The 25,735-nt window shown below is 38.6% G+C and overlaps 1 protein-coding gene across 11 annotated transcripts in view; it reads right to left on the minus strand.

Annotated features, from left to right (window-relative positions):
- Window positions 1-25,735, minus strand: part of KIAA0586 (KIAA0586 ortholog) — a 134,118-nt gene that overhangs the window by 30,722 nt on the left and 77,661 nt on the right. For 9 of the 11 annotated variants that reach the window (XM_073349981.1, XM_073349977.1, XM_073349972.1 and 6 more), the window contains 11 exons: window positions 24,553-24,746; window positions 24,240-24,358; window positions 23,358-23,542; window positions 20,984-21,131; window positions 20,160-20,385; window positions 16,352-16,590; window positions 15,284-15,360; window positions 12,657-12,791; window positions 8,090-8,261; window positions 4,624-4,763; window positions 2,986-3,073 (listed from right to left, as the gene is read on the minus strand). In XM_073349981.1, coding sequence (XP_073206082.1) covers window positions 2,986-3,073; window positions 4,624-4,763; window positions 8,090-8,261; window positions 12,657-12,791; window positions 15,284-15,360; window positions 16,352-16,590; window positions 20,160-20,385; window positions 20,984-21,131; window positions 23,358-23,542; window positions 24,240-24,358; window positions 24,553-24,746 — 1,723 coding nt within the window. The remainder of the gene's footprint in view (window positions 1-2,985; window positions 3,074-4,623; window positions 4,764-8,089; window positions 8,262-12,656; window positions 12,792-15,283; window positions 15,361-16,351; window positions 16,591-20,159; window positions 20,386-20,983; window positions 21,132-23,357; window positions 23,543-24,239; window positions 24,359-24,552; window positions 24,747-25,735) is intronic. The other 2 variants (XM_073349980.1, XM_073349979.1) reach the window with 1 other exon arrangement.

Consider the following 25,735-nt stretch of genomic DNA (forward strand, 5'->3'; position numbering starts at 1 on the left):
GATATATATAAACCGTGTGTATTTTTTCAACCACTGTCTCCATAATGTCTAGAGAACATACATATTTCAAATTAATGATACATTCAAGTTTTATTTTCAGCTATAACTTCCAGGAGGCATTATTCTTTCAGACTTGACTTTGTAGCTTTGTAATAGCCCTATTGAACTTCAACTTTCATTAGAAGAAACCTATCAATTTTTACATAGTTTCTCTAGCTAAAGAAAACACATGCTCCATGTGGACTGCAAAAGATTTTTAAACAAAAGAAGGCTGTATTAGAAATACATTATAGAAATCCAAAGAAGAATCAAATCTCTCATGTGTCTGTCTATTAAATAAAACAAAAAGCTTTTCATGAACAAATTTAAGTCCCAACTGTTTTCTTTCTTCTCCCCAGCCAACCTCAGCTACTTCAGGGCTATGATTTTCCTGAGTTCTGCTAAAAACCCACCCACTCTTCCTAGAAGGTATACAAAAATAACTGCAACTGCAATGTTCCTATATGTTTATGCAAAAAATCATTGTTCCTCCTAATTCTGGCAAAGGCATTCACTTAACGCTGACATTTAATAAGCAGGATGTGTTCACCTATAAAGTAGCAGCTGTGCTTGGTTTTTAAATGCTGTATTTATTTAAACCCATATATGTTTATAGCTTTCCAAGTCTTCATTTCCGCTTTCCAAAGATTTGCGCCAATTTGGATCCTTTGTACATAACTTCTGCATTGAATACGATGGTTCGGTACAATAAAGCTGATCTTGACAAAGCTTCGGCTTTAAGGTGACAAACAGTTTAAGTTTGTAAGCCCTTTTGATTTTTATTGGATTATTAAATATGCATATGCATACAGAATAATATTTAAATTATACTGGTGAATAACTTTTTTTCTTCCTAAAGAAAACTGACTTCTGCCATCTTGTGGTCAAACGTACATACAGGAACCCAGATATACTTGGTGCGGGGGCATGCCCTTTGTTCTGTCCAACTCTATCTATCTATCCATATAAAGATTTCACAGAGCAAAATATTTTATTTTGAATTTTAAAAGAAAAAATTAGGACTTTAAAAATTGTATTTCCCATTTCCAGCCTTCATCAACTTCCTGGGGGAAAGCAAGGGCTGAGGATGCTACTTCACTAATATTTGGAGCAGACGCAGAAACACAAAAAACACCATGACACAGTGTGTGTGTTAACAGAAGTGTCCCTTCCTTCTGCTCCCTCACCTAAGGACTCAATTTGAAGAGACTCCTACCACTGCTAGAGGAGCAATGGGCCTGTTGTCTGATTTGGGGACATGAGAGCAGAAAGAACAGATGGCTGTGGTTGCAGGGAGGAGCTTGGAGAAGAAACGATGCCACACAACTCCCCTCCTCCATTTTTATGTGCTCATCCATAACTTACTGCAAAATTCACATTCTGAGACTCTCACATTGAGACTTTCCATTTGGTCTCTGGTCAAAAGGTGATTTTTTTATTTTTTTTTTTTTTAAGTGTGAGCAAAATCCTTAAGACATTTTGAGTTTTGTGAAAATTTAGGAAAAATACACTAGCTGTACCTTCCTCTCTAGATTCAAAATGGGTTTTACTCCTTTAGTTTTCCTGCATTTTTTAAATGGAAAGGGCTAAAAAAGTCCACAGCTTTAAGGTCGAATGTGTGCTTAAACCTCCAATGCATACTTTGCTAAATGTACACTTAGGACAGAATGCTCACATGCACAGCACACTTCTCAAAAGCACAAAACACACAGATTTGATGAGCTTTCCTATCGTGTACGCACAGTAGCAGTGTTTTAGATCATTCATCACTATTTTTTTAAGCCCACTGTGATGGATTTAACCCCCAACGAGTATGATGAGATTAATTGTAGGCATAGGGCTCTTCAAAGAGGATGATTTACAGAAGCAGTTTCAAACTTCTGTAAATAAATTGAGGCAAATAGCTTAGTAAGTTGCATAACTTGATTACACATTTGTAAATATTAAATGCAAAAGGTATTTGTTAATACAAGGTTGAGATTTCAGTTAAAATTTTAAAAATAACAAATGCAGAAATTAAGGTACCTATAGCTACGTTAACTTCAGACATATTGCACATAAGAATATTTTCAATCACTATTCTTCCCATTATTATTATAATTGCTACGTGTCTTAATTAACATTGCTACAGCGAAGTTAAATTTAAAAGAAATCAACATGAATGCCAAATTTAACTGTGAGCCCTTAAAACTTGCATGTACAAAAGTGGTTGCATTTAAGTTTTGATTTTGCCTTATTTTTAGGTCTAATCCAGTTATAAAACACATTTAATTATTTATCTCAGTAAAAATAGAGCAATAATCTGCCCAGATCATGTTAGCTAAATATCAAGTTGACCCATAGTATATCTGAAATACAATCTACATAATACTTTTATAAATCATAATCAAAATGATCTCTTATATAGCACATTTATCCACAGATGATATAGCACTTTATATTGGGAAAGAATCATTCTATATTATATACTAGCTAGCACCCTATCTCAGAACAGGCATAACTGGTACTGCTCTGTTCTCATCTTCCCCTGACCTTAACTTTGCTTCATCCTCTCTTGAGGAACAGCATATGCTCTGCTGCTATAACAACATTTTTGGTGGAGACTGGGACTAACACAGGTCAGTAAACTAAAATCATTTGTATATTGTAAAGCGATTGGCTAAGAAACATTAAAGTAAGAAATAAATATTTGATCCAAAGAGTTCTGATCGTTAATCTATAGAGTGATTCCAACAATACCTTGCTCATCCAAATTGGATCAGTACCGTTTACGCAGACACCTATATAGGTATATAGACACCTGGATACTGTTTGGACTCAGTTGTGATAAAAATAGGTATCAAATATAGAAATTTACAGTAAAAGTGTATGAAGAACAAAACAGAGTGGTAGAGTTCAGTGCCTGTACTTTAATATCAAAATAGATGCTTAAAGACATGGATTTACCTTGCTGCTGTGTTACTTCAGATTTATTTCTCACATGAATGACTCGGGATCTTACTGGTTCAACCTGCACAACCTTTTGGCTCTGCTTCTGTATATCAGTTATTAAAATCATGTTATAATTCTGGGTTTTTTCTTAAATACAGTAAAAACAAATGCAGTATTAAGAACCATTTACTTAGCGCTCAGAATTGTTAAAAGATTCATATGTTCTTGGTCTCCATTTCAATTTTAAAAGAATTCAATCCTAATTTGCCTTTTGTAACCATTTATTTTCTTTGACAACAAACAGCATGGCAAGCTATTCTCTGATGTGATTCCCATGTAGTCAGTAGAGATGAGCAGCCACCATTTACAGCTGAAGACATGGGGGCCCTCAATTTTTAATCAAAGGACATGACAGCAACAACTTGTCAGGGGCTCCCTTATCTCATTCCTCTGCAACCAAGAACTTCCTCTTTCTCCTGTTTACAGGAATGGAAGGGTCTTGGAGAAAAAAATTCAGCTGCTTCCTCTAAATTGAAAGCCCTGTATAGAGTGAAGTAGTCTTTAAGACCACTTCCTGGAATCCTCCTCAAGGCCCATCTCTGCCATAACACTTACATAAATCAGTTAATGGCTAGGCTAAAGGACAGACAGATCAGCATAGTTCACTCTTATAGCAAAAAATGCAATGTATATACAAAGTTACATCACCTCTACCAATGCTCTTCATATGTTGTTTGTCTACTGTAAGTTTTTTGGGGCAGGGACAGGGACTGTGGCAAAGAGCCACACTGTTAGATAGACTGCCCATAAGAAATGCAGAGAACAGGGGGAAGTAGATTGTAGAGAGACATGAAGACATACAGAGTTTAAGGATTATCTGAGTAAAATGCTAAATCCAGTTTATCAATTACACTGTTCATGTAACAGTTAAATAAAAGCATTCACTGAGACTTCCGGGGGCCATGTCTCCATATGTATATGGGGCCCAATTCTGCTTGGGGCCTTTGGATGCTACTGCACTATAACTTTCAAAAATAAAAATAGAATTTCCTGGATTTTGGCTGTAGCTCAGGCTCATACACTTTAGTCAGCAGAGAGTCTCTCCAGAGGACACGGAGGAAAAGCAGTAGTGATATCTTGCCCCCAAGGCTACAAGAAGGAAAGGTAAGGAGTAACTGGTTCTTGTAAAATCCCTGCTTTATTGCTTAGAGCTAAGACATCCACTTCAGGTGGACCCCCACAGGTATTCTTTGCTAAGTGCTCAATGTCATACAATATTCAAGGTTAGTCCCTGTCCCTTGAGAAACCCATTTGCAGTGACTGATGAGCCCAGAGAAGAAACACTTACTGGAGCCAACTAATTAGTACAAGCTCTAAGATACTATCTACCTATCTTAGGTATCCATCACCTTATCTGAGTGCTAGGCTACCACAGGTTTAGCATAGGGTGGGCCAACATATCACTGCAGGAGGATGAGGTCTCGTTGGCTGACCTGTGGTCTAGAAGAGTCTCCTGCACTGTACTTTTGCCTGCCACATCAATTTAACAGGTAAATATTCCTCCTGCACGTGCTCTTTTTATCTAGCTGCTTTGAATGGCAACAGAGTTCCTAACCATTTACAAGCAATGCACAAATGCTATGCATATTTTACCTTTGGAAGATCTTCTGATAGAGATGTTAGTCTGTCATTTGCTTGTGCTGTTTGAGGAGCAGGGTTTAAGAGTGGCTGAGACTCCAATTCAGCCATGCTCATTGGACCATGACTAACATCTGCAGCATCTCCAAGAAGTTCTGTTGAGATTATAAAACATATACAAACATTAATGGGGAAAAAGAATCCCTGGTAAATCCAAATTAGAGCCACAGTCTCCCAACTACCCCATGTTTGTATCTAGGCTCATCAATGGGACATTCCATAATGAAGTGAATGATTCTCTCTCTACTCACTCATGTTTTCAACAGAACTCAGATTAACAAGCCATTTCTTTGTGTATGTACCAAAATCATTGCTCTCTGTACAGTGTTGTGGGGTAGTAAGGGTTTTTTTAAGTTGTTCAAGGTGAGGTTTTTTTTAACTGGCATTTAGAGCCCCCCAGGCTTTCCATCAGTGTAAAATAATTTTAAAGCTGTTAACATTTTAGGCAGAAACTATTTAACAATATCCTTTTAATTTTCCTTGCTGAAAGGAGAAAGAAAAAATCTCAATGGAAGTGAGGGAAACAGTTTTATGATCTGTAGATTTCTAACATGGGTAGACCTTAATGGTGGCTCCTGAGTGGCTACAGTTCATCATGTCACTATGTACTTAATGAGCTTTATTCCTCTTAATGGAAAGAGAGATTGGAAAGGCTTCTTCATTAAAGTGTTTCATTTTTACTGTGTGAATGAACAGAAACCTAAGAACAGTAATTGAAAAAAAAAAAGTAATTTGCTATATAATCCATACAGTTTATCACAGTTGTACAGCCTGTATGTACATGAAACATCTTTATTAAAAGTATGCTTACAGTTCATGAACTAACTTTGTAGACCACAGTTATCTCACCAAAACTAAAACACTAGTCTGAAACCTAATTAGTGTAAAATATTATGCTTGGGCTGAGATTTTGTATGACATATTTCAGCCTGTGGCTAATTTTTATAGCCAAATTCTTAAGCACTGAATACAGAGATATATAATGGAAATGCTGATAGACCTTTAATTATATTATGGTGAGTCAAGTAGGCAACACTATAATTTCTAAACTCTTGGAATAGACATCAAGTTTTATTATACAAATAAAATCAGGTCACAAGACTGAAGATACATTTATTTCAGATATATCAACAACAAGCAAGTGACTCATTTTGATGTACAAGTTGAATACCTATTGTAAGAGGATATGATTGACAATTCACATCTTTCAATATGAACATGTAGAGTTATGCCTGGAAATTTTTGACCCTTTATAGCCAGGTGATGTAATGGTTATTTAGTTTTACTGTTAAATATAACTCTTGTAGACTATACCATAGGCACTGAGATTGCAAGAAAAATGGCACTTAACCCTAGCTGTTGACAGACTAATGGATGGATCCACTCACACAACACATTAGGTATACTGAGGAATTAGCTGAAAAGTGGCAACAATTCAAAGGTGATTATCAATAGTTTCATTTTTTCCTGGAAGAGATTATTTTAAATTGAACAGTTTCTGTGCTGTCTTTGGTTGAACTGCCAAAGCTATTAGGAAACAAGATCTTTTGTTCCTCCTTAGTACTAAAATACTGTTTAAGTCAGAAGTAGGCCCCAGCTTTCCTACAAGGTTGTTTTCTTAGAAATGCTCTCTGAATAGCTTTGCTCAAAGTTCAGTGGCTGTCAAAATGCAAACAGAAAGTTACAATGTATTAAAGAAAGGGATGTAAAAATAATACTGGAAATATTATCTAAAACAATAGTACATCCCCATCTGGAATGGTATCCACTTTAATCAAAAATGACATAGCAGAAATAGAAGGGATTCAGAGACAGACAACAAAATGGCTGCCTTAAGGGATCAATTTATCCTAGAGAACATCAATTCAAGTCTGTTCCAAGTCACCAGTGACCAAAAGCTCTTAGCTGATAGTGATTACATGAAATGTGTGAATTGAGTTGGCATCTCTGTCCATTTCCTACTGGACAAATGTCCACAATACAAAGTCACTATCCCAAAAGGCAACAGTTGCTCCTCTCCTGACAGTCTCATTGGAGGTGTCAAAGTTTAAATCAACATGTAAACTGAATTACCTTCTCATCTCTAGAGTTACTGGTCTTGTCTACACCCAAGCTTGCACTAGTATAACCACTGATTTAGCTGAATCCGTGCAAGTTTTTGTGTAGACACTCTTATTTTGGTTTCAGAATTGTTTGTCAGTTTAGCCTAATCTGGTTTTAAGCCAAACCAAAATAAACCAGACTTGACTGAAATAGGAATGTCTATGCGCAAACTTGCCCCAGTTTAAATCCATTTAATAAAATGCACCTTTAGTTAAACCTATGCAAGCTTAAGTAGAAGGAGATGCAGAAGGATGGGCCAGTGGCTAGGGTGCTGGTTTGGGACTACAGAGACTTGGGCTCAATTCCCAGCTCTGCCACACTTCCTGCATGACCTTGGACAAGCCACTTGGTCTCTGATCCTCAGCACCACATCTGCAAAACATATGGGAATGACAGAACAGTGCTATCTCACAGGAATGTTTGCGGATACAATACATTAAAGACTGCAAAGTGATCAGGTACTATGGTGATGGGGGCTACACAAGTATCAGAAAGAGAGAGGGGGCAAGCAGCATGTAAAAGCTTGCACTGTCAGTACTATACCTGTTTTAAGGGCGTAAGCTTCAAGGACTGTTTGTTAATCTAGCATTTATGGTAACTAAATTCACCCTTAAAGAACAGAAGACACATGACAGCTAGGTTTTGTGTAAAGTAAAGGGCTATTTAGCACTATTCTATTTAATACTGTATAATCCTTTAGTGAATGCCACATGTTACCAACAAGATTGAAGATGCTGCTTTAGACATGCCAAAGCATTCAAACTCCACCCAGCGAAGCTGGGAAAGACACAATCCAGACTGAAGTAAAGAGAGGTGCTTTGGTTTTTAGTTACGGGAGATGGAAGAACTGGAAGCCTAATGGAATCAGTTAAGGCCACTGCCAGCATAAATGGAAAACAGACCTATAACAATTCATAAGGAACTACTAGATCATTAACTTCCCTCCATCTAACCCCTCCTCCTATGAAAGGTTTCAGAGAGGAAGACATGAGCTTATTTTCTCCCACTAGGAGATGTGGGGGAAACAGCAAGTGTAGCTTCACTAGAAAATCACCAACTATTGGCAACAAATATCAAGAACCCTCTCCCTTTCAATAGGTTTGAAAATGTTTTAACCACTAATATGGGAAAGGGCAGTTTTCAACACCTAGCAGAGAAAGTATGCAAGACCCTTCATCGTACTAGGTGGTGTTCAACACCAGGTACCAAAAATGTGCTCAACACAGTTCCAGTTTGTCCACACTACATTCTGATACATTTTCCATCCCATCATGGTCTCCAGTAGATAACAGAGGAAAGATCATGTTCTAGCTTATACCTGTAACCCTGTCACACTCTCCTGGTGATGGTACATGGTGGGGTCTCTGTTCAGTAACCAGGCCAGCAGCCTGGTCTGTATAAACTGAACGTCCCATTAGAATACTTTCTGCTGCTTTTGTCAGTCTAGGTCTTTGGCCTTCACTAAGTTCTCCAACACTATTATCAGAGTCCTAGAGAAAACAGAGTAACACATTCAGTGAATCACAACAGATATCTTTCAAACTATGTAATACCATTTAAATATAGTATTCTTTAACATACATGTACATAGCTTTATACTACTAGTGCTGTATAAAGAAGACTGCAACCTGAAAGACACACGTGACCACAGGGTGGAATGTAAGACCTACCTTTACCATTGGACTGAATCGAGCAATGGAGAGATTATTTCCTTTGTTGTTGGTTTGCCAGAGGAGCTGAGATGTATTGTTTTAAAGAAGAGAATCTTCAAAACGTTACTAGAATCATAGAAATGGAAGGGACCTCAAGAGGTCATCTAGTCCAGTCCCCTGCACTCATGCCAGGACTAGTATTATCCAGACCATCCTCACAGGTGTTTGTCTAACCTGCTCTTAAAAAATCTCCAATGATGGAGATTCCACAACCTCCCTGAGCAATTTATTCCAGTGCTTAACCACCCTGACAGTTAGGAAATTTTTCTTAACATTCAACCTAAACCTCCCTTCTGCAATTGAAGCCTGTTGCTTCTTGCACTATCCTCAGAGCTTAAGGAGAATAAAGACAATAATTTTTCTCCCTTCCCTTGTAACAACCTTTTATGTTCTTGAAAACTGTTATGTTCCCACCCAGTCTTCTCTTCTCCAGCCTAAAACAACCCAATTGTTTCAATCTTCCCTCAATGGTCATGTTTTCTAGACCTTTAATCATTTTTGTTACTCTTCTCTGGACTCTCTCTAATTTGTCCACATCGTTCCTGAAAAGTGGTGCCCAGAACTAGACACAATACTCCAGCTGAGGCCTAATCAGTAAAGTGGAAGAATTACTTCTTGTGTCTTACTTACAACACTCCTGCAATACATCCCAAAATGATGTTCGCTTTTTTTGCAACAGCGTTACACTGTTGACTGATATTTAGCTTGTGGGCCACTATGACCCCCAGATCCCTTTCCGCAGTACTCCTTCCTAGGCAGTCATTTCCCATTCTGTATGTGTGCAGCTGATTACTCCACTTAGGAAGGAACTCTTTGCATTTGTCCTTATTGAATTTCATCCTGTTTTTTTCAGACCATTTCTCCAGTTTGTCCAGATCATTTTGAATTTTAATCCTATCCTCCAAAGCACATGCAACCCCTCCCAGCTTGGTACATCCACAAACTTTACAAGTGTACTCTCTATGCCACTATCTACATCATTGATGAAGATACTGAATAAAACTGGACCCAGGACCGATCCCTGTGGGACTACTCGATATGCCCTTCCAGCTTGATTTTGAATCACTGATAAGTACTCTCTGGGAATGGTTTTCCAACCAGTTATGCACCAACCTTATATTACCTCCATTTCCTTAATTTGTTTATGAGAAGGTCATATGAGACCATGTCAAAAGAGTTACTAAAGTCAAGATATACCATATCTACAGGTTCCCCCCTATCCACAAGGCTTGTTACCATGTCAAAGAAAGCTATTAGGTTGGTTTGACACAATTTGTTCTTGGCATATCCATGCTGACTGTTACTTGTCACCTGTTGTCTTTTAGGCGTTTGCAAATTGATTGCTTAATTATTTGTTCCATTTATCTTTCCAAGTACTGAAGTTAAGCTGACTGGTCTGTAATTCCCCGAAGCTGTCTTTATTCCCCTTTTTATAGAGGGGTACTATATTTGCCCTTTTCCAGTCCTCTGGAATCTCTCCCATCTTCCATGACTTTTCAAAGATAATCGCTAATGGCTCAGATATTTCCTCAGTCAGCTCCTTGAGTATTCTAGAATGTATTTCAACAGGCCCTGGTGACTTGAAGACATCTAATTTGGCTAAGTAATTTTTAACTTGTTCTTTCCCTATTTTAGCCTCTGATCCGACCTCATTTTCATTGGCATTCACTATGTTAGATGTCCAATTGCTACTAACATTTTTGGTGAAAATAAACAAAAAAGTCATTTAACACTTCTGCCATTTTCACATTTTCTGTTATTGTTCATCCCTCCCTCACATTTAGTAATGGGCCTACCTTGTCCTTGGTCTTCCTCTTGCTCCCAGTGTATTTGAAGAGTGTATTCTTGTTCTATGTATCCTTTATGTCTCTAGCTAGTTTAATCTTGTTTTGTGCCTTGGCTTTTCTAGTTTTGTCACTACATACTTGTGTTGTTTGTTTATATTCTTCCTTTGTAATTTGACCTAGTTTCCACTTTTTGTAGGACTCTTTTTTGAGTTTCAGATCATTGAAAATCTCCAGGTAAAGCTAGGGTGGTCTCTTGCTATACTTCCTATCTTTCCTATGCAGTGGGATAGTTTGTTCTTTTGCCCTTAATAATGTCTCTTTGAAAAACTGCCAACTCTCTTGAACTGTTTTCCCCCTTAGACTTGCTTCTCCTGGGATATTACCTACTAACTCCCTGTGTTTATTAAAGTCTGCCTTCTTGAAATCCATTATCTTTACTATGCTGTTTTCCATCCTATCATTCCTTAGAATCACGAACTCTACCATTTCATAAAAAGAACAGGAGTACTTGTGGCACCTTAGAGACTAACAAATTTATTTGAGCATAAGCTTTCGTGAGCTACAGCTCACTTCATCGGATGCATGCAGTGGAAAATACAGTGGGGAGATCTTATATACACAGAGAACATAAAACAATGGGTGTTACCATACACACTGTAACGAGAGTGATCAGCTAAGGTGAGCTATTACCATTTCATGATCACTTTCACCTAAGGTGCCTTCCACTTTCAAATTCTCAACCAGTTCCTCCCTATTTGTCAAAATCAAATTTGGTCCAGCCTCTCCCCTAGTAGCTTTCTCCACCTTCTGAACTAAAAAATTGTCACCAATACATTCCAAGAACTTCTGGATAATCTGTGTCCTGCTATATTATTTATCATGCTCATCTCTGTGATATATATAACCATCAAGAGTTGTCAACCAATGTGACATCTGCAGTACTTAAAAGGTGGCAAGTCTGTGCTGTTGCACTATGCCAAACTAAAAAGTTCATCTTCAGTGAGACTTTGATATGGCCTGAATGTTTCTCCAGGTTCCAAGTCCATGCATCTGGACACATGCATCCGATGAATTGAGCTGTAGCTCACGAAAGCTTATGCTCAAATAAATTGGTTAGTCTCTAAGGTGCCACAAGTCCTCCTTTTCATTTTGCGGATACAGACTAACACGGCTGCTACTCTAGAATCTGTAAAGGCATTTGTTAGAACACTGTGTGAATAGGCTAAGGACAGAGTATGGGACAGACAAAGAAAAGCAATTAGAGCTGCATTTGTAATTGCCAATGCTGACAAGGAAGTGTCACTAAGATTACAGCTGGAGTGAGAGTTAATACTACAGAAAGCTCTTCAAATAGTTCATCTTCTAATCTCATTAAGCAAACAAAATAAAGATTAGGGACAGTTCAGGCTAAGCAAGACAGAAGGAAGAAATGGGATATGTTCCAGGAAAGTCACAAAAAGCAAGAAATTGACCTAAATACAGGTATTCCATGAGTTATGCGGCAGTGTCCTCCCAAGTTCTCTCTGTCTGAATATCCTTCTAGGACCAGCCAGGACTGTGCAATCAGTTCATTCATCTTTTTACTTACATAAAGCTGTCAATTGGCTGCAGACTTTTGAATTGAAAATACCTAACTGCATTACAGAAATATTACTGGTCTAAACTCTTAATATAGGCTGATAAGGACGTTTTTCAAATAGCCTTTAGGTAAACAGAATTTTTGTTGTTGTTCCTCTGGTCAGCACAAAAGAAAGTGAGACTTAATTAAGTGCATGAAATCTTTTGTCACCATCTATTCCCTTGATCTCCCCCAAACCATCCATCTGGTTGTGACTGCCATAAACGTCTTGCCCTTTCAAAATGGCCAGATAAAGCATGGCCAGACATTGTTGGAATACTTCTAAATGTTCACATAGTGGAGACTGCGACATATGATATTATGTACAGCAAAAATATTGTTTATAAATAGGTTTCAGAGTAACAGCCGTGTTAGTCTGTATTCGCAAAAAGAAAAGGAGTACTTGTGGCACCTTAGAGACTAACCAATTTATTTGAGCATAAGCTTGAAGTGAGCTGTAGCTCACGAAAGCTTATGCTCAAATAAATTGGTTAGTCTCTAAGGTGCCACAAGTACTCCTTTTCTTTTTGTTTATAAATAGAAGAGAATTTTAAGTTCTTAGAAGCCTGGAGTAGACCCAGCAAAAGAATCAGCATTCTCTACAGAAGAATTTCCTTCTAGGGGCAAGAGGTTGGATACAACTTTTTGTTTTTCCATAAGCAAAAGAAACTTCAGATTTTTTACCTTCTTTGTATCAAAAAATATCGTTTCAGAATGCCCAGTATCTTTGCTTTAATTCCCAATAGCAATGAAAAGGAAATAAGATACCTCAGAGTGGTAAATTACTTCTTGTAAAGCAACCGGTGCCTGATTTAGTTTAGCAAAAAGAGAGAGAACTGGATCTCTGTGGTATCCCCTATGGGGTCTTCTCATGACCTGTCCTTCACTGGGAGGATCGTAATCCTAAAACAAAATAAAAAAAAACTTTTTAGTAGTCAGATCATCCTTAGTGTAGAGTTAACTGTTAACTGTACATTATATTTATAAAGCATCTCCATCTTTTACTACAGTTACCAATATTAAAAATGTTTGTAAAAAAAAGTACAAATGGTTCATAACAGGGAGACTGGCAGCACAGCTTCCTCTCTTTAGCAAAAGAAGGGCACAATCAATATATTAAGAGTTTTGATACACAAGGCCTTAACAGTCTGAGACAGAAAAGACCTATTAGACCATAAAGTCCTATTCCCCCAGCAAATGCATAATATAGCCCAGATGCAGAATCTGGTATTGAAATTATTATTAAGGCTAATGTTAAAATTATATAATACATAGGTTAAGAAAAGAGTGTCTGTACATCTGGGTATAGTGCTTAAATTATCCAAAAGTACAAATGTTGGTTTAAAATACATAGAGAACTTAGTCAGTAATAACCCAAAGAGGATTAATAAATTTAACAATACAGTTTAGATATTAGCATCCAAATATTTGACTACATTTGTTCTTAGCCAAAAGGCTAACAATGCAAAAAGATATGTTTAGATTCCTGAATCATTAATCTTCAGCAATTTCATGTGGCTGAACGCTGACATGAAAATATTTCTATTTTTTGTTTGTTTGTTTTTGTTCACCCAAGCTTAAGAGGACGACTGTCTCCATACAAACTCTTCATTCCCAGCAGAGCAGAGTAGACATGGGTAATAGAATTTTCAGCAAATTTGTTTAAAAAATGGTCAGCTTTTTGGCTTGGAGAGCTTACAAGCCAATGGACTAAGGCAAGGGGCAGCCAAAGGGGTTTAGCTGATGCAGGAGTCAGCTAAAGCATCTTAAAACTTCACTAATACACGTAAGAATTTAAGCCTTAAAGAAATTAAAAGGTGCCTCAAAACCTGAGCAGTTTAGCATGCACACAATGCTCTAGACAGTTTAGCTTTAAGAGGTCTCAACCCCCTAAAACACAGACGCAGCGAAATGCAGCCTTTGGATGTTCACAACTTGAGGTCTACTAGACAGATTTTCTTCAAACTTGATTTGCTTTTTATGCCTGAAAGAGACTTAAGTCATAGCACAAAACAACTTTGAAGTTTCTAGTTTCAGAGATGTGAGGTATGAGTGTGTAAAACTTTTTACTGGAACATGTGCTCAACATAAATAAATAAATAAATAAATAAATAAATGGACCTGAAAACTGCCTCTGCAGAACCAGTCTTGGGAGTGCACCACTTGGTGATGCAAATCCTAGAAATATACAAGAACAGTGGCCACAGGGGCTGTGCACATCTTCCCTTACAGATATGAACATTTAGTTCACAAGGAAGATTTCGAACAGCTTTAGTGGTCTATCATAATGGCTTTAACCTTTTTCCATTAGTCAGGCAAGTGGTCCAGGATGGGAAGACTTCAATCCCAAGTGTGAAAAATTGTACCTGGACTTCACTATCAGATTGAACAATTAGATTCTCTCTCTCTCTCACACACACGAGCCCTTTCCACCCCGCCCTCCCAACCAATTACAAACTGTATAATACATATGAACAGATTAAAAATATGAAGCACAGAAGTGAGGCTAAAGAAAGGAATTGAGATCAGAGTGACAGTACATGCAGACAGATCCCCAAAAGTCACTGTTTTCTAAATGCTTCTGGGACTTGTGCTCAGATGTGTCAAAAAACATGCTTTGCTCTTTTTTTTTCCTTTCTTTTTTTTTTTTTTTTTAAAAAGAAGAGTGTAATAAATTATTAGGGGTGACCTGTAACAGAAATAGGAATTGTGCCAGAAAATTCACTTCTAAACCATGTTTCTACTCAGAAAAGATAAAGGCAAAGTCTTCCATTCTTTAAGTACGAAACTCCTTTTAAATAAATATTTTAACTAGAGTCAAAAGTGAGTAATATAGACTATTTTTAGGTTTCAGAGTAACAGCCGTGTTAGTCTGTATTCGCAAAAAGAAAAACTATTTTTAATTTCAGTAAGTTACACGCCATGAGAAGTATCATGTGACATGGGGAATAATAATGCTCTGCCATTTTGCTTAATACATCGTTTAAGTGGGAAAAAATGAAATTTGGGTAAATAATATTGTATTTCATATAAGCTGTTTGAGTGTTAAGCGCGTATTACAGATTAGATTAAATGTTTGAGTGATTCCACTTTTAAGCCAACTATGACAATTTTCCAAGCAAGGTAGTAGGAAAAGAGATCTCTTATAAAGGACTCTCTAAACTATAGTGGGTGCTACTCATGTGTGACTGCCTTATTAATTAATTTGTATGAACTGTATATTTTCTCTTTGGACATCTGAATGCTCTTCAATATTTTGTAGCTCATCAGTCCATTTCTTTGTGTACATGAAGTTTAAATAAGTGGATAAGTTTATTAGAGAACTTCTTATCTAATAAACTTCTCCAGCTAAGGTACTATGCTAAATTCAATTTCCTACTGAACTATTTCCTTACCATTTCATTTGCATCATGTAGCGTGCTAGTTAAACTTTCACTGAGGTTTGGAAGAGACAGTCCTCCTTCTGCTAACGCTGAAAATAAAAATTGTGGGTTTTTTTAAAGTTACAAGCAGAAAATATCCATTTTTAAGAGCAAGTTAATGCCATATTTTTCATTGTTTGCAGCACAATGCTTTAATAAAGTTACAAATTTCTATCTATCAAATGTCTCTCTCTCTCATAAGGACAGATTTTTAGTCAACAACAAAAACATTCTGACACTTTGGAAATGTAAAAATGTGCCTTCATTACAATTTGTTCCTGATACTTACGCAAGACAGAATAATCCAGCATTTAAAAAATGCAGCCATGCAGCCACTCGGGGCTTTTTGTGCTGCCAGAGCCTCCTGGGCAGTGATTAAGGGGGCAAAGCCGTGTTAACAAACATACAAATATCACTTTTCACAGAAACAGACTTACTAGCTAGCAAATCTTAAAAAGACAACACACAAAGCACATCATTTGTTTCTATTCTGTTTAGGTTCAGTTAAAAAATAGAAACAACTGTACATTATTTTTATGATTGATTCTGCAATAAAACCGTACATAAATAAATTACAATGATTTGGACATGTAAATGCACATATTTATCTGTTTTTCCTAACCTTAATTAAGTATTTTAGGAAAAATTGCCAGAGCAGCCACCAGCAAGAGTTGTGGCCACACTCTGAGGCCACCAAAAATTTTCTTCAGAGACCCCCTGGAATAAACTAAACAAGTTCTTATGTCAGTAAGATTAAGTTATTTAGTTTAATTATTTTCTTTCATTTATTTACAATTCATAAGCAAACATGTATTTCATTCTGAGATGAGAAAAAATGATGAAGTATCTTACATGTGACCAGAAACTTGCACAGGAAGTTAAGGAGTACAGACAAGGTACACTCTCACTGTAGGCTTACCAGAAAAAATATGAAATTGAATGCTCTTCTATTAAATTGTGAGAGTAAGTCTTATATGAACAGCAAAGAAAAACATGGTTAAACCAACCCTAAACTAAACAGATTCTTGGAAGTTAAATTACCTCTTGCAGCCACCAACTGTCCATAGCTAAATAAGACCTCGCCTTCTGAGATAGGCTTGTCTGCAGTTTCTGTTTCCGTGACAGTTAGGCTGCTTTCATGTGTCGATGGGCCAGAACTGGGAGTATGCACAGGAGATGGAACCCTTGCTTCACAAGGAAGTGACTCAAAGGGTCTAATTGGTTCAGGAGAAGGTAAAATCAACATCTCTGGTTCTTCATCTTTAGCCACAGACATTACACTAAAATGTAAGAAAATATATTGTTAATGCACCAAAATACACTGCACTATACCTTAAACTAAACACTGTAAAGAAATTCTAATTTACAAAGCTTTTATTAAAAGAAGGAACACAGTATTTCATGGACTGATCTGAATAAAAACTTAAAAATAACCTTAACAATGAGCTCTAATTATCTAACTAAAAATTTGCTGATTGTGTTTTGTTATAAAGAAAAGGAGTACTTGTGGCACCTTAGAGACTAACCAATTTATTTGAGCATAAGCTTTCATGAGCTACAGCTCACTTCATCGGATGCATACTGTGGAAAGTACTGAAGATCTTTTTATACACACAAACCATGAAAAAATGGGTGTTTACCACTACAAAAGGTTCTCTCTCCCCCCACCCCACTCTCCTGCTGGTAATAGATTATCTAAAGTGATCACTCTCCTTACAATGTGTATGATAATCAAGTTGGGCCATTTCCAGCACAAATCCAGGTTTTCTCCCCACCCCCACCCCCAAACCCACTCTCCTGTTCGTAATAGCTTATCTAAAGTGATCACGCTCCTTACAATGTGTATGACAATCAAGGTGGGCCACACTAAACTTTTTAAACTACTACATGCCACAAGGGGCCACAGCAATGGTTCCCTCAACCCACCCAGCAATATTGTTAACCTATCCAACTATACTCTCAGCCCAGCAGAAGGAGCGGTCTTATCTCGGGGCCTCTCCTTCTGCCCCTCCACCCCCACGAACATGATACAGTTCTGTGGTGACCTAGAATCCTGTTTTCGACGTCTCCAACTCAAGGAATATTTCCAACACACCTCTGAACAACATACTAATCCACAGAGACCTCCCTACCAACACTACAAAAAGAAGGATTCTAGGTGGACTCCTCCTGAAGGTCGAGACAGCAGACTGGACTTCTACATAGAGTGCTTCCGCCGACGTGCATGGGCTGAAATTGTGGAAAAGCAGCATCACTTGCCCCACAACCTTAGCCGTGCAGAACACAATGCCATCCACAGCCTCAAAAACAACTCTGACATCATAATCAAAAAGGCTGACAAAGGAGGTGCTGTTGTCATCATGAATAGGTCGGAATATGAAAAAGAGGCTGCTCGGCACCTCTCCAACACCACTTTCTACAAGCCATTATCCTCTGATCCCACTGAGAGTTACCAAAAGAAACTATAGCATTTGCTCAAGAAACTCCCTGAAAAAGCATAAGATCAAATCCGCACAGACACACCCCTGGAACCCCGACCTGGGATATTCTATCTACTACCCAAGATCCATAAACCTGGAAATCCTGGGCGTCCCATCATCTCAGGCACTGGCACCCTGACAGCAGGATTGTCTGGCTATGTAGACTCCCTCCTCAGGCCCTACGCTACCAGCACTCCCAGCTACCTTCGAGACACCACTGACTTCCTGAGGAAACTACAATCCATCGGTGATCTTCCTGATAACACCATCCTGGCCACTATGGATGTAGAAGCCCTCTACACCAACATTCCACACAAAGATGGACTACAAGCCGTCAAGAACACTATCCCCGATAATGTCACGGCTAACCTGGTGGCTGAACTTTGTGACTTTGTCCTTACCCATAACTATTTTACATTTGGGGACAATGTATACCTTCAAATCAGCGGCACTGCTATGGGTATCCGCATGGCCCCACAGTATGCCAACATTTTTATGGCTGACTTAGAACATTGCTTCCACAGCTCTCATCCCCTAACGCCCCTACTCTACTTGCGCTATATTGATGACATCTTCATCATCTGGACCCATGGAAAAGAAGCCTTTGAGGAATTCCACCATGATTTCAACAATTTCCATCCCACCATCAACCTCAGCCTGGTCCAGTTCACACAAGCGATCCACTTCCTGGACACTACAGTGCTAATAAACGATGGTCACATAAACACTACCCTATACTGGAAACCTACTGACGGCTGTTCCTACCTACATGCCTCCAGCTTTCACCCTGACCACACCACACGATCCATTGTCTACAGCCAAGCTCTGCGATACAACCGCATTTGCTCCAACCCCTCAGACAGAGACAAACACCTACAAGATCTCTGCCAAGCATTCTTACAACTACAATACCCACCTGCGGAAGTGAAGAAACAGATTGATAGAGCCAGAAGAGTTCCCAGAAGTCACCTACTACAGGACAGGCCTAACAAAGAAAATAACAGAACACCACTAGCCGTCACCTTCAGCCCCCAACTAAAACCCCTCCAACGCAGTATTAAGGATCTACAACATATCCTGAAGGATGACCCAACACTCTCACATATCTTGGGAGACAGGCCAGTCCTTGCCTACAGACAGCCCCGCAACCTGAAACAAATACTCACCAACAACCACATACCACACAACAGAACCACTAACCCAGGAACTTATCCTTGCAACAAAGCCCGTTGCCAATTGTGCCCACATATCTATTCAGGGGACACCATCACAGGGCCTAATAACATCAGCTACACTATCAGAGGCTCATTCACCTGCACATCCACCAGTGTGATATATGCCATCATGTGCCAGCAATGCCCCTCTGCCATGTACATTGGGCAAACTGGACAGTCTCTATGTAAAAGAATAAATGGATACAAATCAGATGTCAAGAATTATAACATTCATAAACCAGTTGGAGAACACTTCAATCTCTCTGGTCACGCGATTACAGACATGAAAGTTGCGATATTACAACAGAAAAACTTCAAAACCAGATTCCAGCTAGAGACTGTTGAATTGGAATTCATTTGCAAATTGGATACTATTAACTTAGGCTTGAATAGAGACTGCGAGTGGCTAAGTCATTATGCAAGGTAACCTATTTCCCCTTGTTTTTTCCTCCCCCCCCCCCCCCCCCCACGTTCTTGTAAAACCCTGGATTTGTGCTGGAAATGGCCCACCTTGATTATCATACACATTGTAAGGAGAGTGATCACTTTAGATAATCTATTACCAGCAGGAGAGTGGGGTGGGGGGAGAGAAAACGTTTTGTAGTGGTAAACACCCATTTTTTTATGGTCTCTGTGTATATAATGTCTTCTGCAGTTTCCACAGTATGCATCCGATGAAGTGAGCTATAGCTCATGAAAGCTTATGCGCAAATAAATTGGTTAGTCTCAAAGGTGCCACAAGTACTCCTTTTCTTTTTGCGAATACAGACTAACACGGCTGTTACTCTGAAACCTGTCATAAAGAAGTTACTTCCATTAAGACAGCTGCAAAAATAGTTCCCCATTTGCCAAAACGATAATAAAAAAAACACTTCAACAGAGCAAAATCTGTTACTAGCAGTTGTGATAAGAACTGGCTTGCTAAGTATCTTGTCAAATATGATTACAAACAAGTACTGATAAAATCTGGAGGAGGTCCTGATTTTCTTATACCTGTTATATAAATCAGCCTCTAATTCTATTTACTGAATTGTTTATCCCAACACTTCATGATATATACATACGGTATTTCCCTAAAGTTGTTTACTATACAGGAAAAACAGGCAAAATTACTTGGAAGAGAAATTAGATAATATATTGATTGTTATAACTCACACAGCTCTTGGATGGAGAGTTTCTTCATTCAAAGGACTGGGTTTTTCCTCATCCAGAGGAAGTTCTGCATCACCCCATGGATTTGGAGGCTTTGGGCTTCCCATTCTTGTTGCATCAGAGCCATGTTCTGATACAGGAGGACTTGGAGTAGTTACTCTAGGAGGTGTATCAACTGGAGTAGCAGCAGGTGTGCCAATAGGAGTAGTGGCAGGTGGAATGTCAAATCCTACACATATGAAATCAATCACAAAATTGAGACTGGCAAGTAAAACAGCAAGTAATCCTCATGTAAGGTCATTATTTTGTTTCATAAGGCTTTCATATTTTACCTGAAAACATTCCGATAGTTGTGAGGACTAAACTAATTTAAATAAATGATTAAACAATTGCCTATAGCTCCCACTGACTTCAGTGTGATTTGTGGGTGCTCAGCATCTCTGAAAGCCAAGCCAATATATTTGGGGTGCTTAATCATGGATTTATTAACATTAGGCATAGATAACGAAGCAAAGGTCAGCTATTTCTCTCACATGGTGAGAGGAAAAGCAATGACCCCCAGGGACAATGCCAATGCAAATTCTGTCTGGTCAGGGCACAACTGATGCCCTATGGAAAACAAAAAAGCATATATTTTTAAATACATTAGCTCAAACCTTTTAAACTATGTGAGTTCCCCCCTTGCTCTCTCAGTGGAAACAAAGACCCAATGGTGGTTATCCTCAGAGATCATATATTTGCAGGAGAAAATATTCCACACCATAAATTAAAGTCAACAGATGTGAGTACACTTGTTTCATCTCAAGTTTAAACACCATTTTCATTACCTGTTTCTGTCATTTGTTCTTGTTCACCAACATCTCCACCGATTTCTGTCACAGACAAAGAAGAAACTGGAGTTTTTACTGGAGACGGTTCTTTTTCAGGAAGTGGTGTATGAGGTGGTGTAGCCAATGGAGTAGACACCACAGACTCCTGAAAAAATAACAGAGGAAAAAGATATATCACTGAAAGTCCAGTAACACTGAGTGTTCTTTCCATTTAAATATGACCTCCTGGAACTCTTCCTAGCAAGCAAGGGCACTTGAAAAACCTTATCTGAAGATAACTTAATTAGTCTCCACAATGTCAGAAGTCAGAAATCCTGGCTCAAGATATAACAAGATGCCTTCATTCAGTGTGATCAAATGTTTCAGTCTGCAGTCTGTTGGAATTAGTCATTTCTCTCTCCACCAAAAGAGGAACCAAATTTGTCTCTACCAATAAATAACTATGCTTTCCATGCAACCTTGTCTCTCCTAAATTTGTTCAGAATTGCTGCCACCAAAGGAAGTCTTGAAAGAGTATAACTGAAGTTCTACACATCCTAAACAAGGAAAGTTTGGTCCTCTACTCCCTCATCCATAGAGCAGTCATGGAGATTGATAACTGTAGGATAAGCCTATCCACAAATATGTTTTCCTTCCCTGAAACATAAAGAGCCACCCACTGTTTACAGAATTTGAGTCAATGGCATTTACTGCCCATTAACCAGATCCATCAGTACTATCTCCAATAGTACATTGAACTGGTTCTGCTTCAGTGAAGAAATTGTGCATTTAGATTCACCTCTGCATCAATGCCCTGATATCCTTGGCACATCAGTGCAGATATTGCCAGAGCTACTTGCTTCTTATGCTATTCCCTTTTTATGCAGTGTTGCTGTAGCTGTGTTGGTCCCAGGATATTAGAGAGACGGGGCAAGTGAGGTAATGTCTTTTATACTGGACCAACTGCTGTTGGGGAGAGAGAGACAGATAGAGCAGTGTCAGAGATTACACAGAGCTTTTCTTCCCGTCAGAAGACCTGGAGAAGAGCTCTGTGCAGCTTGAAAGCTTCTCTCTTTCACCAACAGAAGTTGGTCCAATAAAAGATACTACCTCAGGCACCTTGTCTCTCTGATTCTCTTTTTAGACATTGTGATTTGATATTATGTGACATACTGGGATCCGAATCTCCACCACACACAAGAAGGGATCAGGAAGCTGGTTGCAACTCCTCAATCCTGTGCTGCCTGCCCCCAATATAAGTCAAGAATTGTTGAGGAGCAGCTCTAACTTACACAACTGCTGTAAGGCACACTCAGTAAACTCCCTTACACAAATGGATAATCAAATATGGCAGAGCTCTACTCTGCCATATTCCAACTGCCTCCTCCACCTACACTGGAGGCAAAGGGCTCACTAGTAAAGGAGGCAGCTCTGCCACCTCTATCAGCTTTATGCCACTGGAGAGCTCACCTATGCAAAGGGAATACTCAGCTGGCCAGCTACAGCAAGAATACGGCCACTTGTGATACCAGAGAGGCACAAAGGGGACAAAGTGGATCCAAGAATCTGGCCCATTTTCATTAAACCTTTATGTAATAGATTGTCCATGTAGGTCCCTACAAAAATCAAACTGAAGATCTTACCCAACACAGAACTCTGGATTATAGCTTAGAATCTTCTCATTATCAAAAATATTTTAAAAATTCTGCCCTAGGCTGATAACAGGCAGTGGTCATTTGATTATTAAAGGAAGGAGAAAATTCTTCCATGTTAAAAGGTAAATTTAACTGTTTGAACATTTGCTGAAGACTACTGTAATGCAAAACACAGTCAAGGAGAATCAACCCAACAATGAGGGGAAAAGTACAAATAAATTATCTAAATTCTTTTAGCTCTATAGTCAGGTTCTGAATCTCATGCCTGAGAATGAAACCCACGACTGAAGATGCATGAAGACTACTTATCTTTACAGATATTAAAGAATGCCTTCTAGTGCACAGGATCAAATATAACAAGACACTTGAGCTAAAATGTCTATCAATCTTGCAACCTTGTACTGGAAAGAGCATAGCTATTATCCAACAACATGAAATCCAATATTACTATTCCCGTCCTTCGGAGACCAATTTTATGTGCACAGCATTCTAAAAAATAAATGTAGCAAACTGCAAAAGAACTCAAGTTTTGAAAAGTGAAATTGGTTTAAATCTTGTTACTTACTGGGACATATTGGGACTTACTGTAACCAAGAAGCCACAACATGCTTGTTCTGATTCAGAATCGCTTTTCAATGTCTTCAGATTGCACATAACCAAAATCTGGGATTAAAAAAATAAATCCGAACACACTCATAACTACAACCAGAAATAATAATAAAAAAATTCACTCTTACTGGCAAGATTGCTGTGCTTTGGAGAACATTTGCAGCAGGAACTGCTTTCTGAGCTTCCCGCTCACCCAGCATCACGGCAATAGTCTCAGTAAGAGCTTCGTTCACAAAATGATTAATCATTTCTGAGTTCACTGGCACACCAGCGCTGACAAAGAGCTGAAATCCTCCACCACCTGCTGCCTCAACTAAAAAGAAAACACACAAAACCTAAATTCAAATTTTACTTCTTGATATGCAATATATTATACTGCAAAGATATAACAATATGCTTAGCAATTTGCATCTTCAAAGAACTTTACATACATTAATGAACTCTCAAGCACTCTTGTGAAGAAGTATTATTCCTATTTTACAGATGGGGAAACCGAGGCAGATGACTTGTCCAAGGCCACAGAGGGAGTCAGTGTAAGGGCTGAGGTGAGACTGTGGGAGTCCCTATGTCTCTCTCTTGTGTATGTTTATAAGGCAGGCATTTATCTGATATGCCATTTCTTCACAAGAGAGATAAAGACAGCCACCCTTGTAGCCTAGCAAAAGTACAATGCGCAGCTGCACTTTGATTTGCATGGAAGGAGGTTTACCAGAATTTGGTTTCCAAAGCTGGCCCATTTGTGGAATGTTCTTTATCAATTAACCAGGGTAATTTGCTTGTATTGCCCTGATGACCCCTTTCTTCACCTTCACATGTGCACAAACACACATCTTTTCTGTGCATTAGTTTATCAGTTTTGTAAGTTTAACACATCTTACGGTGGTAGCCAGTTAAAACTCCCTAACCAAGCTGTTAAAATATCTTTTAGCCCAAATCTGAGATGGATAGCCTTTGGTCCCATCTGCTTTCAGGCTGGAAAGCAACTGAGCCCAACTACAATTCCTACTTACCAATGTCAGAGGTTACGGCCTCACTCTCTTCGCTGTCTGATGTATCCACACTGGGCATTCTTTCCTTCTGGACAGGGTACATCTCGCTAATAATTCGTGCCATTACTTCTTGTTCCACCCTGACAAAACAAAACTTTTGTATTTCTACCAGCAGGCTCTGAGACAGCCAAATTTACAGCACTCTCAATATATGGGGAAAACTTAATAAGACAAAGGGAAATAGTTTTAAAAAAATACTTGCGTTGATTATGTATTTCTTCCCACTACGTTTACAGCTGCTATTTTATTACCTTCCCCCTGACAGGAAACTCACCAGCTAATCAACCTATTTTCTAAAGTTTCCCTCCTTTCAATGATTTCATCCAGAATATCAGCTGGCTGTTGAAAAGCAGGAGCAGTTGGGGGAAATGGAGGGCCGTTATATTTTGGAGAAACAACTTCAGTTCGTCTATTAAATTCCAGGATTGGTTCAGACAATTCTGGGATTCCATCCTCCTCCTCCTGATCCTAGTTACAATAAAAACAAAGAGACAACCTTCAGCATTTTCGCTTTAGAAAATAGCTACAGTTGTGTTATAACATAGTATGCACACGCTTTCCTTTTACCATTTTGCAGTTAATATATAATATTTCAAGCCTAACAACCCATAAATCTGTGCAGTTATAGTGGTACAGAAGTTATTACATAAAACAGGATTTGGCTCTCCTGCCTGTGGTACATGAGCCAGGAAGATGAAGGATAACTCCAACACCGAGGAAATGTACTTGCAACATTGTAACTGAAGAAAGGGTGGGTGAGGTAGTATCTTTTATTGGACCAACTTCTGTTGGTGAAAGAGACAAGCTTTTGAGATTACACAGAGCTCTTCTTTAGGTCTGGGAAAGGTACTCAGAGTGTCACAGCTAAACACAAGGTGGAACAGACAAGGAGTAAATGCATGTTGCAAGAGGCTAATCAAGATGAAGCGGGCAGTTCACAGCTCTACAGTCATAGGATAAAAGGAGAATTAATGGGTTACAGATTGTTGTAATGACCCATAAATCCAATGTCTTTATTAAGTCCATGATTTTTAGTGTCTAAAAGAGATATTAATTTTAATTTCTTAAAATTTGTCTTCTGAAGGTGTTGTGTGAGGTCAGATATGAAGTGATCATTTTGTGAAAAGTCTTCACCCATGGGTGATACGGTGTTTTTCTCTTTTATCGCTTTTCTGTGCGAGTTCTCTTGAGAGCATAGAGATTGTCTGGTTTCACCCACATAATTGTTATTAGGGTGTGAAGAGCTCTGTGTAAGCTTGAAAGCTTGCCTTTTTCACCAACGGAAGTAGGTCCAATAAAAGATATTACCTTAGCCACCTTGTCTCTCTAACATTACGGGATCAATATGGCTTCAGCAACACTGCAATTATAACTGAAGTCACTTGTAATATGCATCTCAGAAATGCTGTCCCATGGCACAGATTTGCAATCTTTCCATGGATATCTATTTTCTGCAG

This window comes from Lepidochelys kempii, chromosome 6, assembly GCF_965140265.1.
Source record: "Lepidochelys kempii isolate rLepKem1 chromosome 6, rLepKem1.hap2, whole genome shotgun sequence".
Classification (NCBI taxonomy): Eukaryota; Metazoa; Chordata; order Testudines; family Cheloniidae; genus Lepidochelys; species Lepidochelys kempii.